This window comes from Pundamilia nyererei, unplaced genomic scaffold (assembly GCF_000239375.1).
Source record: "Pundamilia nyererei isolate P.nyererei 1_Seehausen unplaced genomic scaffold, PunNye1.0 scaffold00011, whole genome shotgun sequence".
In the NCBI taxonomy this organism is placed as follows: domain Eukaryota; kingdom Metazoa; phylum Chordata; class Actinopteri; order Cichliformes; family Cichlidae; genus Pundamilia; species Pundamilia nyererei.
The window spans coordinates 2,658,767-2,673,297 of record NW_005187412.1 but is presented as its reverse complement, the minus strand read 5'-3'; the positions used below and the strand labels follow the sequence as shown (position 1 = coordinate 2,673,297).

Here is a 14,531-nt window from a genome sequence, read left to right as displayed (position 1 = left end):
CCCGGTACCAAACAACTCACGGACCGGCACCGGTCCGAGGCCCGGGGGTTGAGGACCGCTGCTCTATTGGACCGAGATCTGGTGACTGTGGAGGCCATTTGAGTCCAGTGAACTCATTGTGATGTTCAAGAAATCAGTTTGAGCTAATGTGAGCTCTACAACACAGCGTGTTGTCCTGGTGGAAGCAGAAGATGGGTACACTGTGCTCACAAAGGGATGGCCATGTCAGGTAGGCTGTAACGTTTAAGCAATGCTCATTTTGAGCTCAGGGGCCCAAAATGTGCCATGAAAATATGCCCTAGCAGCCAGAACTGCTGATACGAGGCAGGGTGGATCCCTGCTTTCATGCTGTTTATGCAAAATTCTGACTTTTCCATCTGAATGTTGAAAAAGAAATTGAGACTCAGACAGACCAGGCAATTTTTTTCCAATCCTCTGTTGTCCAACTTTGGTGGGCCTTGTTCATTTTATCTGACAGGACCACCCAGTGTTGTCTGCTGCAGCTGTAGAACTTCACTGGGTCATCTTGATCATCTCTACATGCCTAAATGCTTTGAGTTTCTACCACGAGATTGGCTTAATAGATACTTCCATTAAAGAAAGTTAAGCAGGCATAGGTCTGTGTATTTTCTATATAATACTTTTTTGGTCACTTTTACCACTTATCATTTGTTGTTATTTTTATTTAGTATGTCAACCTCACCTGAGAATTCTAATGTGCATAAAAACTGCTATAAAATTTCATTTTAGCTGCTTTGATTTTACAAACCTTCATTCAAACAGGAAACTTCTGTTTGGCTGCAGTAGATGAGCTTATCACTTCTCTTCAAACCACATCAAAATCTTCATCTGCTGCTGTATGAAGTCAAAGGACCAAAAGCGTTGGCCAACCCAGGAAGCGAGGCAGGCTCCGGTGCTCTCAGGTGTCCGCGGCATTGTGGCACAGTTAGTTGTTCTTTAATGAGCGGCCTCGCTCTGCGAGCCAGCTCTCGTGTTACAGGACAAGCCTCAGATGCAAGAGGGAAGGAGATACCTACGTGAGAGCCGTGCCACGTGTGCCTTATAAGAGACACCGTAGACCAGCGATCACACCATTAAAGTTTAAAGCACAGAGCTGGGAGTGATGCCAGAGAGACAGAGACGGCAGCTTTCGGTGTCTTTCCTGCTGTCCACACATTTAAATCCACACAGAGTCTGAGAACTGAAACAACAAGGACTGCAGATCTTTATAAAGATTTTAAAAGCAGGTTTATACTGGACCCTGTGGGCCATAAACACACATGCAAACACACACACACACACACACACACAGATGCTACATTTCTTTACATATGTGAACAAGCACAAGGATATCTTGGTAGACCAGATCAGATACGATACACTGCAGAGAAAAGTAAGCCAATGTGATCTGACCAGGTCCACGACACTTGGACAACACATGAAAAATTCACAGCACAGACACACAAACACACAGAAATTCAGGTGCAGTCATTCAGGGACAGGAAAAAAAGAATCGATCTGTTTTAGGACACAGTTTACTTGAATCTAACTCACTTCCCTTTAGCACACGATCATTTGACAAATACGGCTGCTATAGCCAAACGTTTACCTGAGACCTGATGACCCGGAGGCCTAATTGAGTGCGTCATACACCCATTCACTCACTCACAAAGTCTGTTGGATCGTTTGCTTCTTGCTAAATTCATTGTTTGTTATACTACAGCGAGGGGGGCAGATTTCCTCACCTCCTATTTACAAAACCTTTATCTTTATTTGCACCCTGATTAGACAGGAGCTCCTTCACGCACCAGAAAAAACCAAAGAAATGAAATAAAAGGACACATCCAAACGCAGAAGCAATGTCTTTACAAAATCCGATGCCCTCATCTCAAATGCAGCTTTAATACACCCGTCATCAACCACGCCCGTACTCCTCCATTAATAAGAAAACCCTGTGTAATCAAATATTTGCTTTAGCTTCGACACCTTCTGTGGTTTGAAAACACCCTTATCATACCGAGTCTCTCAGAAACCAAACATGACAAAGGGTCATTTATCACCGTTGCCATTCAGTAATCTAGACCAGGACCCAATCAGCCTACATTCAGCTAGCTTTATCAACTTACGCACTTTTCCACACGCAGCACACTGAAATGTGAAATATTTTTATGCCTGTGGGGCCATAATTTCACGCCCCCGACTGGATTACAGTCCTTTAATCTTACAAGCACTTAGCTGAGCCCTCCTTCTCTTACCTCCACAACAACAGTGGCAACAACGCCAGCCGCTTATTTAGGCTCTAGCAAACAGGATGCCGTCGAGGAGGAAGGAGATGAAGGCATGAATGATTTTAGTTGCAATATTTGAAATCGATGGTTGATTGGAGATCAACAGGGGGTAAAAAAAAAGGCAGATTTGGAGATGAATTTGATTTTTGATGGTGAGGAGGAGAGGGTGGAGTCCAGAATGACACATGGGCTGCTGACCTCGGGAAAATGATGAGACGTCAAAGAGGAGGTCCGGCACTTTCCAGAGCAGGAACAGTTTAGTTTTCTTGCTGTTCAGTTTGAGGAGCCTCAGAGAGACTGAAGGCTGACAGTCACTACCAAGGCTCTGCTTTGAATTTAAATACTGAGGAATTCCCTGTGAGGGTTACAGAGCTACAACATCCAGCATGCCAGCCCGAAGCAGCTGAGAAAACTAATCAGACCTCAGCTCGACAGCTGGATGTGCTGAGTGTTAAAATCAGGACAAACTTGCAGGTGAAAAATGAGGAGTGGTACCTCACTGATGTCACACACTTAGTCTCATGCTGGGTTTCATGTGCTGTGAATGTGATCCTGACCGGCCGACTTAAATGTCACATCGCAGCTTCTGGTTGCTGCTGGTCTTGAGGCAGCGTTGGCCTTGTTGGCAGCCTGAACATCAACACAAACAGCTCAGCGCTGTGGCCATTTTTAAAACCTCCTAATTCACATTCGAAATCCACTTTATGTACTGTGGAGTTTTTCAGAAGCTCTAATCTTTCTGTAGACAGGCCTACCTGTAATCACCACTCCTGAATCATTTAACATGATCGTTTCTTTGAGCACAGAGAGCCACTGTGAGGATATAATACCTGTGTCCCTGCCTCAAATAAAGGGGCGCTGTCAGCAACTGACCAATACTAACCCAATTTCTCTTCTTGTCACTGAAGTCCAGAGAAAAATATATTCACTTCCTCTCACCGCAAATCCTGTGACGCACACTAACCCGGGCACAAGGACCGAGGATGCATTAGGCCTCCCGTGAGTAATCCAATTTGCTTCGTGCTCATAAGAGCAAATTCCCACAAAACAGTTTAGGGAATTTGTAAAGTTTGTAACATAATCCTTTAATTTGTGATGTATATATATATCCTGTTTTCCAGGAACAAAGCCTCATTTTTAGAGGATGAGTGTGATGGAGATTAAAAAGCTGACAGAAATCGCACAAATAAAAGGCTTCAGTGCAGCTTCACCTGCTTCACCCACATGTCTGTGATGAAGCCATACCAGTGCAAACTAGCAGCATGTGACTGAAGCTGACCAACTTCACATTTTACATAACTGAGCCAGATGTTCCCATACACCGAATAAATCACTCATATGTAAGATATCACCTGAGAGCAAACCCCCCAACAAGGCTGTGGTGATGTAAACACACATTAACTGATGCTTCTGTTTGAGGGTAAACATATGTAGACATGCACCATAATTTTAAGTACACTTGCAGCTCCTCCTTATGCAAATAATTTGGTTGTAATCAGCCAGTGATGCAGAAAATCCTCCAAAAACCTGTGCTAGATATCATTTCTTGAAATAGAGGTGTGGTTTAGGAGGTGGGGCAGGTCGTGTGCTAATTAGGTAGGTTAGTGGTTTGATCCCTGGCTGCTACAGTGTGCATGGCAGAGTACCCTTGGGCAAGATACTGAACTCTGAGTTGCTCTTGATGCATTCACAGGGTGTGAATATTGGATAGAAAACACTTTGACTCTGTTTTTGTTGACCTGTCCAGTTTACCCTGCCTCTGGTAACCATGAATTGGACAAGGGGAAGAAAATGGATGGATGGATATTGGTCACTTCATGTGAGGGATTTTTTTTATGGGAGTAAAAACTTATACCTATATCAAACCAGAAATGTTATAACCAGGCAGTTTATTTTTTAAAGTTTCTGATTATTTGAGGTCTGATTTAAAAATGTGGAGGTCTACATGGAGACAAACAGGTGTTGGAGGACAAGAATAACTGAAATCATCATCCGCATTTGAATCTGACAAGAGGAGCACACTCACCATAGGTCTGCGGTTTTCCACCAGGTGGATGCCAACAATACCCAGAAATGCTCCGAAACTCAACTGCAGGGCACAGAAAGCAGAAACTGTGAGTATACACGTGAAGGGTCCGAGAGAGGAGCATAAATGTCTGTTTCATGACTGAGAGCACGTTAACTGAGTAAAGGTAACCGCCACTCACTATTATGCCCGGGTATAGTCCAACGACCGGCACGTTGTCGGTGCGAGTGGCCGAGATCAGACCTACGGTCAGCACCAGCAGACCCAGAGTGAGCAGAGAGATGGTCACCCACAGAGCAGTTCTCCTCCGACGATGGTACTGAGCTGCAGGGTGACAGAAAACCTCTTTTACATTCAAACACACTCAGGAAACATCTTTCACCCAACTCGCCTGATTGTGATGGTTTAGACTGCTGACTGTTGCAATCATGCAGCTGAAATGCCTCATGTTAATGTCAAGGCACCATCATTTGTCTCTTTATTATTGTAGGTTTACCATCATCTCATTTTTGAGATGTTTTTCTTTAGAAGGACATGCTCAGGAAATTTTTATTACACAGAAGGAAAACAATAAATGAACAGTAGAGTGAAAATTAAATGACAGTGCAGTAAAGCAGGATTTAAAAAAAGGAAAAGCATAAAACTATGTGAGTAAATGTATTTTTTCCTGAACTTGTCTCAGATAAAGTCCCTTTTATCTGAGAATTAAACTCTGCAGGAGTTATCCAACCTTTTCCTCAGATATTTAACTACACATAAACGCTTCCTGGACAAATAATCCTAGATGAATAAATAAGATTATATATATATATTTTAAATCTAAAAGATAAAATAATATAAAAACCTTTAAGATCAAATAAATTAAAAGGTAACATTTTCAGGTCTGTTGACTGAGAAAGTGACTGTAGGTGTACCTGTTGGATCCAGAGGTTCAGGCGCAGTTTGCCGACTTATCTGCGGGGTTTCGGGCTGCTGCATGTTCACTCTGCGAGGATGGATCTGCCCTGAAACGAAGAGACAGATCAGGAGGATGGAGGCGATTCTCGCAGTGTTTTATTTCTCGACTTTTCTGTCTCTTTAAAACCGACTCCTCATCCCCTTCGAGGCTGCAGGTTCGCGCAGGTTTCTTGTTGTAATCCACTCAGTGTCCAGATGTGGGGTCTGATCACAGCTGACTGCCTCTGAGCTCACGAGGGCTCAACTTTACTTGCAGCCTTAAAAGGAGAGCGACACACAGAGGGAGAGAGGCCAATCAGCTTCCTGTATTCACCTCGGTGATCAATTATTCAGTTATTGATCTTACATAGGTCGATATATATCTCCGATTTGATTTATGCTGAAAGTAATTACACGATCAAACTTTACGCACGATGTGATGCAACAGAGGGTTTGATGTATGTTTGCTGAGTGTTGATGTTTGCAGACGGATGGATCACACCTGGTCGGGATGCAGCGCACTTGCTGTAGATGTAAAAGAAATATAGGACTGCAGCGCCCTCCGTCGGCTAAGATTGGAATTAGCAACACACCTATGAGGTGAGGACACTTCGTGGGATGTTCTGGAAATTGTTGCCCATCCTGTTTGCCTGTCGGTTAAATATAAATAAGCTCATATGTAGGACATTAAAATTAGATTTTTCATGAAGGTAAATATGTTCAAAGACTCAAACATTTTTTTCCAGCTTATTAAATTCAGAGCCTATCCCAGCTGCCATATGGCGAGAGAGGCGGGCTTCACCCTGAACGGTCGCCAGTCTCTCGCAGGGCTAACACAGGGAGACAGACACCCATTCACTCTCAAGAGTCACTTTAGAGTCACCAGTTAACATAACTCCACTAACTGCGTGTCTTTGGACCGTGGGAGGAAGCTGAGGTACCACAAATCAGACCTTTATCACTGTGTACTCTTTTTCATGTTAGGATATAATGTGCAGGTATTCGTTTTTTCCATTTGGTGCTTAAACTGTAGTGTGTAAAATAGTGTAAAACTATAACACTATCAATTCTTTACAATTTAAAGTCTCCAAAAGTTGATACTGTTCATCTGGACGTCAGGATGAACAGAATCAATGTTTGGAGATTTTCTTACCTGGATGATTGAGCATGCATCAAGACAATTTAAAGTCTATTATTCCACAGTGAGAGTTGAAATCATGCAAGACATCTGTTGGCCTTCTCAGGAGTGGATGTACCAGCAAATTCACACCAAGGTCAGCACTTGTAGTTGTGTTGTGTTAAAGTTCATGACAGTATGGATTATTTGGAGAAAGTGTCTTCTCTCTAAAAGGAACATGACAGCACAGCTCAGGGTTGAATAAAAACCACAAAGAACAAACACTCCAGCTGTCAAGCACGGAGGTGGAGGGGTGATGATTTGGGCTCCTTGCTGTCACTGAATTAAACTCGGTAAGGACCGGATGAATATTTATTATTACCTGATGTCTTTGTCGCTGTGTGTATTAGTGGAGGAAAAAAACAACAACACAAAATCCTGATTTTAATGGCAAAGTATTTATTTAAATCCATAAATATCTCTACAGCTACGAGTAGACTGTTATTAAAGTGTGCAAAAATGTTAGAGCTGAAAAGTGGAAACACAGACGTAAACCTGCATACATGCTCTCACCTGTGCAGGTGTTTTTGATTAATTAAGTTGCATTTCAGAGAGTCTGAATGCTGGCAAAGAAAGCAGACAAACAAAAGCAGGATAATAAAATATGTACATTCTCTGTTTTTTGCGGTCCACGCGCACAAACAATGAATAAGCAATCGTTCCTGTAAAACTCAAAGAGAAGTCAAAATGACATTACAGCAACAAACTGAACACAAAGTGCAGATAATACTGTAAAAACCTGATTATGGCTCAGAGCAGTTCCACCAGTGCAACTTTATCATGACGAAATACACTTATGTCTAACCTGTACTGACCACCTGTACAAAAAGTGCTCAAAAAAGCAAAAAGTTCATGTCATTTGAAACCCTTTACGACACAGCGCAGGTGGAGGACTTGGGCGGCTGCTCCAGGATGGATTCCCGCCGCAGGTCGTTGGGTAAAGTGCCACCCGGACCCCAGACTGTGAGCTCGCCGTAGATGCCGGTCTCGATCATCTCCTCCTGCCAGGGGATGGGGATGTTCCCCGAGGCGAACTCGTCGAAAAAGTCCACGTCCTTGTCGTCCAGCTGCACGCCTTTAACCGTGGAGAAGGCTCCGACGTCGTCGACGTCCTTCGCGTAAACTGTTTTGGAGTCCGGCACGAAAGGGGGCGTAAGAATCCCTGTGCAGACACAACACACAGAGACGTGGGTTCTTATATCTTCCCTAGGGTGACACACTGTCCTTATTAAAAGCAAAAAACTGTTGCTTTGGCTCTGGCTGAATTTATTTCTGTGGCACATTTAAAAAGAGAAGATAAGAAGATGAAAAGCCACAGAATAAATGTGGGTTTGGATCATCTCTAATGTTGGGGAGGTCCTGAAGTCTGAGTGAGTGTTTCTACAGCTGGATTTTTATCAGCACTAAAACCGATCACACCAAGCTTTAAATGAAACCAGTCCCGCTCTTTAAACCTCATGCACAGCTGTGTGTTAGTGCAACCATGATGAAAGCCGACACTACAAACGGGAGACTTCAGTGGAACTTTGGGTTCCTTGCGTGTTTCTGTCTGACCTGCATTCAGTTTCCTCCAGTTAATCTCACTGAAGAAAGGGTGCGCCCTCAGCTCGTCGCACGAGTCGTTCTTGAAGCCGAGCCTCTTGTCGACCTCTTTGCACAGCAGACCCTCACAGATGGACCGGGCGTTCTCGCTAAACTTCTCCGGATAAGTTACCGGATCATTCAAAATCCGCTTCTTCACCACCTTATTCTCCACCTTTAACATTAAAACCAAAGCAGAAAAAAGAAGGTGAATGAAAACCTGATTGTCACGTTTGTTTAACACTCTAAAATCTGTATAATTGCACAGACAGCAAGATGCATGACAGAAAGAAACGAGAGGTTCTTGAGGAGAAAAGATCAGAAAGATCAAATAGTAAATTTACAAACTGCTTCAAAAAGAAAATGACACGAGATCGCACGTAGCACGTCTCAGTGCTTCTACCTTCTCTCCTCGGGTCCTGAAGGGCCCCTTAGCAGCCAGAAACTCGTACAGAGTGACTCCCAGAGTGAAATAATCCACAGAGTAGTCGTATTCCTCACCTTTCAGCAGCTCCGGAGCCATGAAACCTGCAGGTGACGGCAAAGAGGTCACGACCCTTCAGACAGAGTGTGGATGAAAACGACCAGGATGCAAAGTATCCTCCATTAGCAGGGAATACGCTTTTGCATTTCGAGGGATCTATTGATTCAAACCCAACAGGAAGTCTGCCATTTTTATTTGAAGATTCAATTTTTGTGCACATTTTGCCATTTCCAGATGTTACACTTTGGCGAACTCCTAGAGATGTTATCCGATCAACTTCATATTTGCTCAGTCTGAACTACAGATCTGGACCATATTGAAATGTGGAGCTTTTGAGTTTCTGTCAAAGGGTGTGGCCATGGCGCCATTGCAAAATGCAATCGCTCCTCATGTATTTTCATTTTGATCTCATTCACTCATACATTTTCCAGTCTGGACCAAACCACTCAGGTGTGATAAGGCTCCACCCCTAAACTCATTTCATTGCCAGCAACTGTAATTTGTCCAGGAAAGCCGTACACAGTGGGTCTTAGTTCACACTGAAAAATGTGAGTTTTTGGCAAAAGGTGTGACCCTGACGGCATGACGAATTTTGATGCTTCGCTATGAAGCACGAAATTGTTATAACTCAAAGAAATTTAGTCTCCTAAACTTCACAGGCATGATGAGAGTCCCACCCTGAACAGGTTTGAATAGTTAGAGTGGCACCTAGTGGGAGCAAGACATGTAGTTATTGAGACTTTGATGTATTGCTTCTCCCAGGTTTACCCCATCCACCTCAAAAGCGGTCAGAATAAACATCACACTTTGATGATACTTCAGTGTTAAAATTGTGGGTTTACGTTGAATGGCGCACCCTGGTGGCAGGGTGAATCACCGCAAAACAGGAAGTAGGTTTCATGTTTTATGGTCCTTTCCATTGACCATGGTAACAAGGCTCCACAGCGCCAGCTACAATTAAAACAAACAAACAAAAAAAACTAGCCCTCACACCATTCTTCATTTAGGAGTCTAAAATTTGGCAGCGCGATAAAAGACATCAAGATTTACAAAAAAATCTCTTGGAGCCATATCCTAAACCCAACAGGGAATCAGACATTTTGAATTTAATGTGTAATGTTAGCTAAAATTTTCACAGTTTTCAGGCCTCGTACTTTAGCGAACTCCTCCTCGGGATTTCAGGAGATCAACATGATCTCAGGTTGAAGTTAAAGACCTGGGTGGCATGTAATGGCGAAGCTTTTGAGATTTCGCAAAATGGTGTTGCCATGGCAGCATGGCAAATTTTGATAATTTCCCATAAAGCATAAAACTGCTGTAACTCAAAGATGCATCAGACAATCTCTACCAATGATGAGGAACAGAAAATTAAAAGAATATTTTTCATCGCCACCTAGTGGACAGAGGAGGTGTTTAGCATGTCTTGATGCGCCCAGTGTGAGTGCCCTCCCATTTCTGATTGCAGCTTTAATTTTGCATTGTTTTCATTATATGTTGATCAAAAGTCTCATACAAATAAACTTTCACTGCCTTTCTTGAACAAAAGTAGACTTCGCTATTATCATACTGTGTAAAACAAATGATCTCTGAGCGGTTTTACTTTATCTCACATGATAACGTTAATTTGATAACGCTGGAGCTCATGTATGTAAAGCTACAGCAAAGAGCTAAACACCTGAGGTAAAATCCTCAACTGTGAAATGTAAATGTAATAGTCTGTATTTCAATATATTACAAGGTAAATTTCACACATTACGTGCAGAAACACTGAGTTTAGTTGGGGGTTTTTTTCCATTTGAGGATTCTGTGGTGTACCTGGAGTGCCGGCGTAGCCCTTGATTTTAAACTGATCATCAGCCAGCTCCACAGCCAGACCAAGGTCAGAGATACGGACGTTACCTGTGTGAGAGCAAACAGGTTAATGTCAGCGTCACAGATATGATAAGCAACTCATTAACCTGCAGAAGTGTGATAACCCAAAGATATCCTGCTGTTAGCTGTGAAACACATTGTGTGTAATGTAGGTATGAAGTGTGTGTGTCAGTTTTAACTTCAGGAGGCTATTTCAAGTCAAGGTGAAGAGCTGTAATTGCACAAGCAGCTACAACAAGGCTTTTGTAATGGTTTTTAGAAATAGTTCACCATTTTGGAAAACACGTTAGCATAAAGCTAGGTGAGACAGAAGCATAATTTTTACCATTATCGCAACATATAGCGCGCTATCTAAGGCTAAATGCGTCATTAGGGAATCTTAAAAACACAATAAATACTAGAGTCCGAACAATATCTGACTTTCAAGATTGATACTGATCTTGTGTTATTTAAAAATCTGATATCTCAATTTTGATATAAAATTTTCAATTGTATGATACAATGGATGAGCTTGTTGTCGTTTTTTTTGCAGTCTGCCCTCTAGTGAGCAAACTATGCAACATCAGCAGTCACACAGTGGTCGAAGGGTGTTTCTTCCATCTCTTCTTTACTTTTTCAATTTTCATTCAGCAGTCGTTATAAATGTAGATACCATTGAATCGGTAAATAGCTAATACTGGATGATAATATCAGCCCTCCAATAAATCCTTTGTGCAAATTTGAAATGAGCTATGTTTTGCCAGATAACCACAGAACGGTGCCACAGGTTGCAAAAACAGGAAAGCTGATGCCCCCTGTAGCTCTCCCCTCTTCGCTCTAAGCCCCTCCCACCAGAGAAGCACAGGCATTATTTGGGCTAAAAAAGTAAGGCTTTATGCAGCACACTTGCTGTAGGCTGACCTGATCTAATCTGGGAAGGCTGATGATCTTGTAGGGAGTTAGACTTTCTAGAGCCTGGAGGAAGTACAGGAGTCTAGCTCCTTCTCAAAAACCTCTTGATTTTACAACATGCAGAAATGTAACGATTTTGGATATGTTTAAATTATATATAAAATATATATGCTGACTCGAACATACAAACGGTGTGTAAAGGATGTTCAATCAATTTTGATTTTAAAAAAAAAGCTCTGAAATATGGTTTTAATTTCTTCTCTGGTCATATTTCCTGTTGTGGAATTCTCTCACAGAAATCAGGATCCTTCGAGTCCCATGAGTGCCTCTCTTATTGTCTGTGTCTATAACTGATGGTCACTGCCAGATGTTAAACATAGGATTTTCCTGTGTCCTTGCAAGCAGTGGAAATAGGTTTCACGTGACTGTATTACCAGTCTGAAAATTGTTTAAATGTGATATCTATGATCCTGCAGGTAACCAGCTGCTGATCTCATACTATCGCTTCTTTCATGTTTACATTGTCTCTACGTGGTGGCATGAGCACTGCAGACTAGACAGTTACCTTGGAGTCATCTTGTTCACGAGTGTTTTACCTTGATTATCCAGCAGCACATTCTCTGGTTTGAGGTCTCTGTAGATGATCCTCTTCTGGTGGAGGTGCTCCATGCCCTGGATGATCTGCGCAGCATAGTAGCAGGCTCGTGGCTCTTCAAATCCCGGGTTGTTCTCATCCACATTATAGATATGGTACCTAATGCGATCAGAGAGAGATGTTGTAGGTTCATCCGAGGCAAAAATCCCTATATCGCAATAATAATTCTTAGTTTTGGGGTTGCAAGTTGTTAAATTACCTCTATGAGCCTGAAAAGGTGTAGGATGATGGGTCAAAGAGAAAAGATGATCTAACCTCAGGTCTCCACCGTTCATGATGGTCATGACCAGACACAGCTCTGTTTTCGTCTGGAAGGCGTACGCCAAAGAGACGATGAACCTGCTGTGAACTCGGGCCAGGATCCTTTTCTCCACCATCGCGCCCTGCAGGCAGCAGAGGAGACAGCAGGAGACATGAGAAACTGTGTGAGTAACAATATCTGAACTTGCATTTCCAGCTGCACCAGTTCTCCAACTTTAGCAGCGTCTTCTTGTGTCTGCTTTAATGACTAGAGACAGGAGACTTCAGTCGAGGTCCGCTCCATTTATAAACATGACAGGATTGGCACTTTATGCTATAAGGAGATCAAAATGTACTAATGCCGAGAGGACTAATCATATAAGCCCATGGTGCTCACCTGTAAGCCTCTATCCTAACACTGACTGTTTAGACAGGTAGGCTGGTCAGCTACTGCAGGTAAAAGTCCTGCAGAACCTCATGGAAACTAAATCAAAAAGGTTCCTGTATTTGAACAACTTCATGAACTGCTGGACCTATAATACAGCAGGTGGCATGACTCCTTACCTCATAGCCTTTTCTCTTCTTCAGCCTCTTCTTGTTGAGCTTTTTGCAGGCATACAGTTTCCCCGTGCCCCTCATCTGACAGGCAAAGACTTCCCCAAAACCCCCTTTCCCCAGTACACGAAAATCCATGAACCAGTCATCTCCCATGGGCTGCATCTCCAGCCACTTCCACTGCAGAAACCTCTTCAGGTACATACTCTCCAGGAAAAACGTGTAGGGCACTTCCTTGAGGAAGTCCATCACACTGTCCATGGTCTCGTTGAAAAGGTCGTCAGAAGCCTGTTGGTGCTTCTCTTTGACCTTCGTGATGCCATTTTCTGGCAGAAAGGGGCAGTAATACTTGGCATCAGGCTCCATATAACGCGATATGATCTTGCACGCTTTGTTGACTCGATCTTCATCCTCGGCATTGTTGTACTCCTCGATGTCTTTCCACAGACGGCTGGGGCCTTTGTACTCGTTGTTGGACTCCAGGAACTCCTGGAAGAGACGTTTGCCGATGGGCTGCTCCACACAGACCGTCTGGAAGCCCAGGTCTAAAGTCTCCCGCAGACCCTCGCACACCGTGATGTGAGGCAGCTTCAGGCGGGAGTGGAACTTCTTGTCTCGGTTGGCCGCTGGGTTGGCAGTGCCATCAAAGCTTCCGCGGGCCGAGATGTAGGCAGAGTTGGCCACAACTGTCGTCAAGCCACCGATATCCATGGTGGATAAGAGAAAAGGAGGGAAGGATAAAGAGATGCAACTAAAGTGTTACAGGGAAGAAAAAGCAGATGGGAAAATCTGCAAATGAGAACCGAAATAAAGAAATCGCAAAATGCAGACAAAAATCACAGAGAAGTAAGTGATGTAGGAGAGGACTTCTTCCTCCGGTGATTCAGAAGCAGAGTGACTCGCACATGTGAGCATCTGCTCACTGCAGAGTGACTTCCCTCCCTGACAGTCTCTGCCTCTCACACATGCACACGCACATGCAGATCTACCTGACTCATCACATTTCCTCAAAGACACTTATCCACGCTGAAGCTCTGTAATGCTCTGCCCCGTGCCCGACCATGTGCTCTGTGCCGGAGGCGGGACGAGAACAAGGTGTGAGGGAACACGATGGAGAGTAGAGGCAGAAAATGAAAGAGGAAAAAGAGACAAATTAGGTAAAAATATGCATGTATGTAGCGGGACAGTAATGACAGCAGTGTAGAGAGAGAGCAAAGTTCTCCATCACTTTATTAGGTACACCTGTTAACTGCACATTAAGAAAGTGAAGAAAAGTGATTTAAGTGACTTTGAATGTGGCATGGTTGTTGGTGCCAGACAGGCTGATCTGAGAATTTTAGAAAGTGCTGATCTGCTGGGATTTTCCCACAGAACCATCTCTAGGGTAAAGAGAAAGGAAAGGAAACAGAGAGAGAAAAAAGAGAAAACTTCCAGTGAGCGGCAGTTTTCTCTGGGGAAAAATGTCTTGTTGATGTCAGAGGTGAGAGGAGAATGGCCAGATTGCTTCGAGCTGATATGAAGGCAACAGTAATTCAAATAATCACTTGTTACAACCAATGTATGGAGAAGAGCATCTCTGAATGCACGAAACATCAAACCTACAACAGCAGAAGACTGCACCTGACGCTGAAAAATGTCATAGTCTTGATTTCTGAGCAACATTTGGACACTAGATGAAATGAAAATATGCTTTGTATCACCCCCCCATCCCTTTAGAATCAGTTTATTGCCAAATGTTGAGCAGGTTTACAACATTAGGAAATTGCTGCGGTGCTTCAGTGCAAACATAGTGTCGTAAATTGCGATTAAATAGACATGAAAAAAAA

General features: G+C 43.2%; 2 protein-coding genes across 2 annotated transcripts in view; both read right to left on the bottom strand.

The window, feature by feature from the left end:
• The window catches only part of tmem255b (transmembrane protein 255B), a 15,362-nt gene extending 10,070 nt beyond the window's left edge, over window positions 1–5,292 (bottom strand). The window contains exons 1-3 of the mRNA XM_013908481.1: window positions 5,229–5,292; window positions 4,496–4,638; window positions 4,315–4,377 (exon numbers count right to left, since the gene is read on the bottom strand). Of these exons, the coding sequence (XP_013763935.1) occupies window positions 4,315–4,377; window positions 4,496–4,638; window positions 5,229–5,292 (270 nt within the window). The remainder of the gene's footprint in view (window positions 1–4,314; window positions 4,378–4,495; window positions 4,639–5,228) is intronic.
• Window positions 5,293–6,806: 1,514 nt separating this feature from the next.
• On the bottom strand, window positions 6,807–13,671 carry grk1a (G protein-coupled receptor kinase 1 a). Its single transcript, XM_005724193.1, has 7 exons — window positions 12,715–13,671; window positions 12,166–12,293; window positions 11,852–12,009; window positions 10,308–10,391; window positions 8,412–8,536; window positions 7,982–8,183; window positions 6,807–7,589 (listed from the first exon to the last, which is right to left on the bottom strand). Exons 1-7 carry the CDS (start codon window positions 13,414–13,416, stop codon window positions 7,297–7,299), a joined length of 1,692 nt encoding a protein of 563 aa, XP_005724250.1. The 5' UTR covers window positions 13,417–13,671; the 3' UTR covers window positions 6,807–7,296.
• Between the last annotated feature and the right edge of the window lie 860 nt (window positions 13,672–14,531).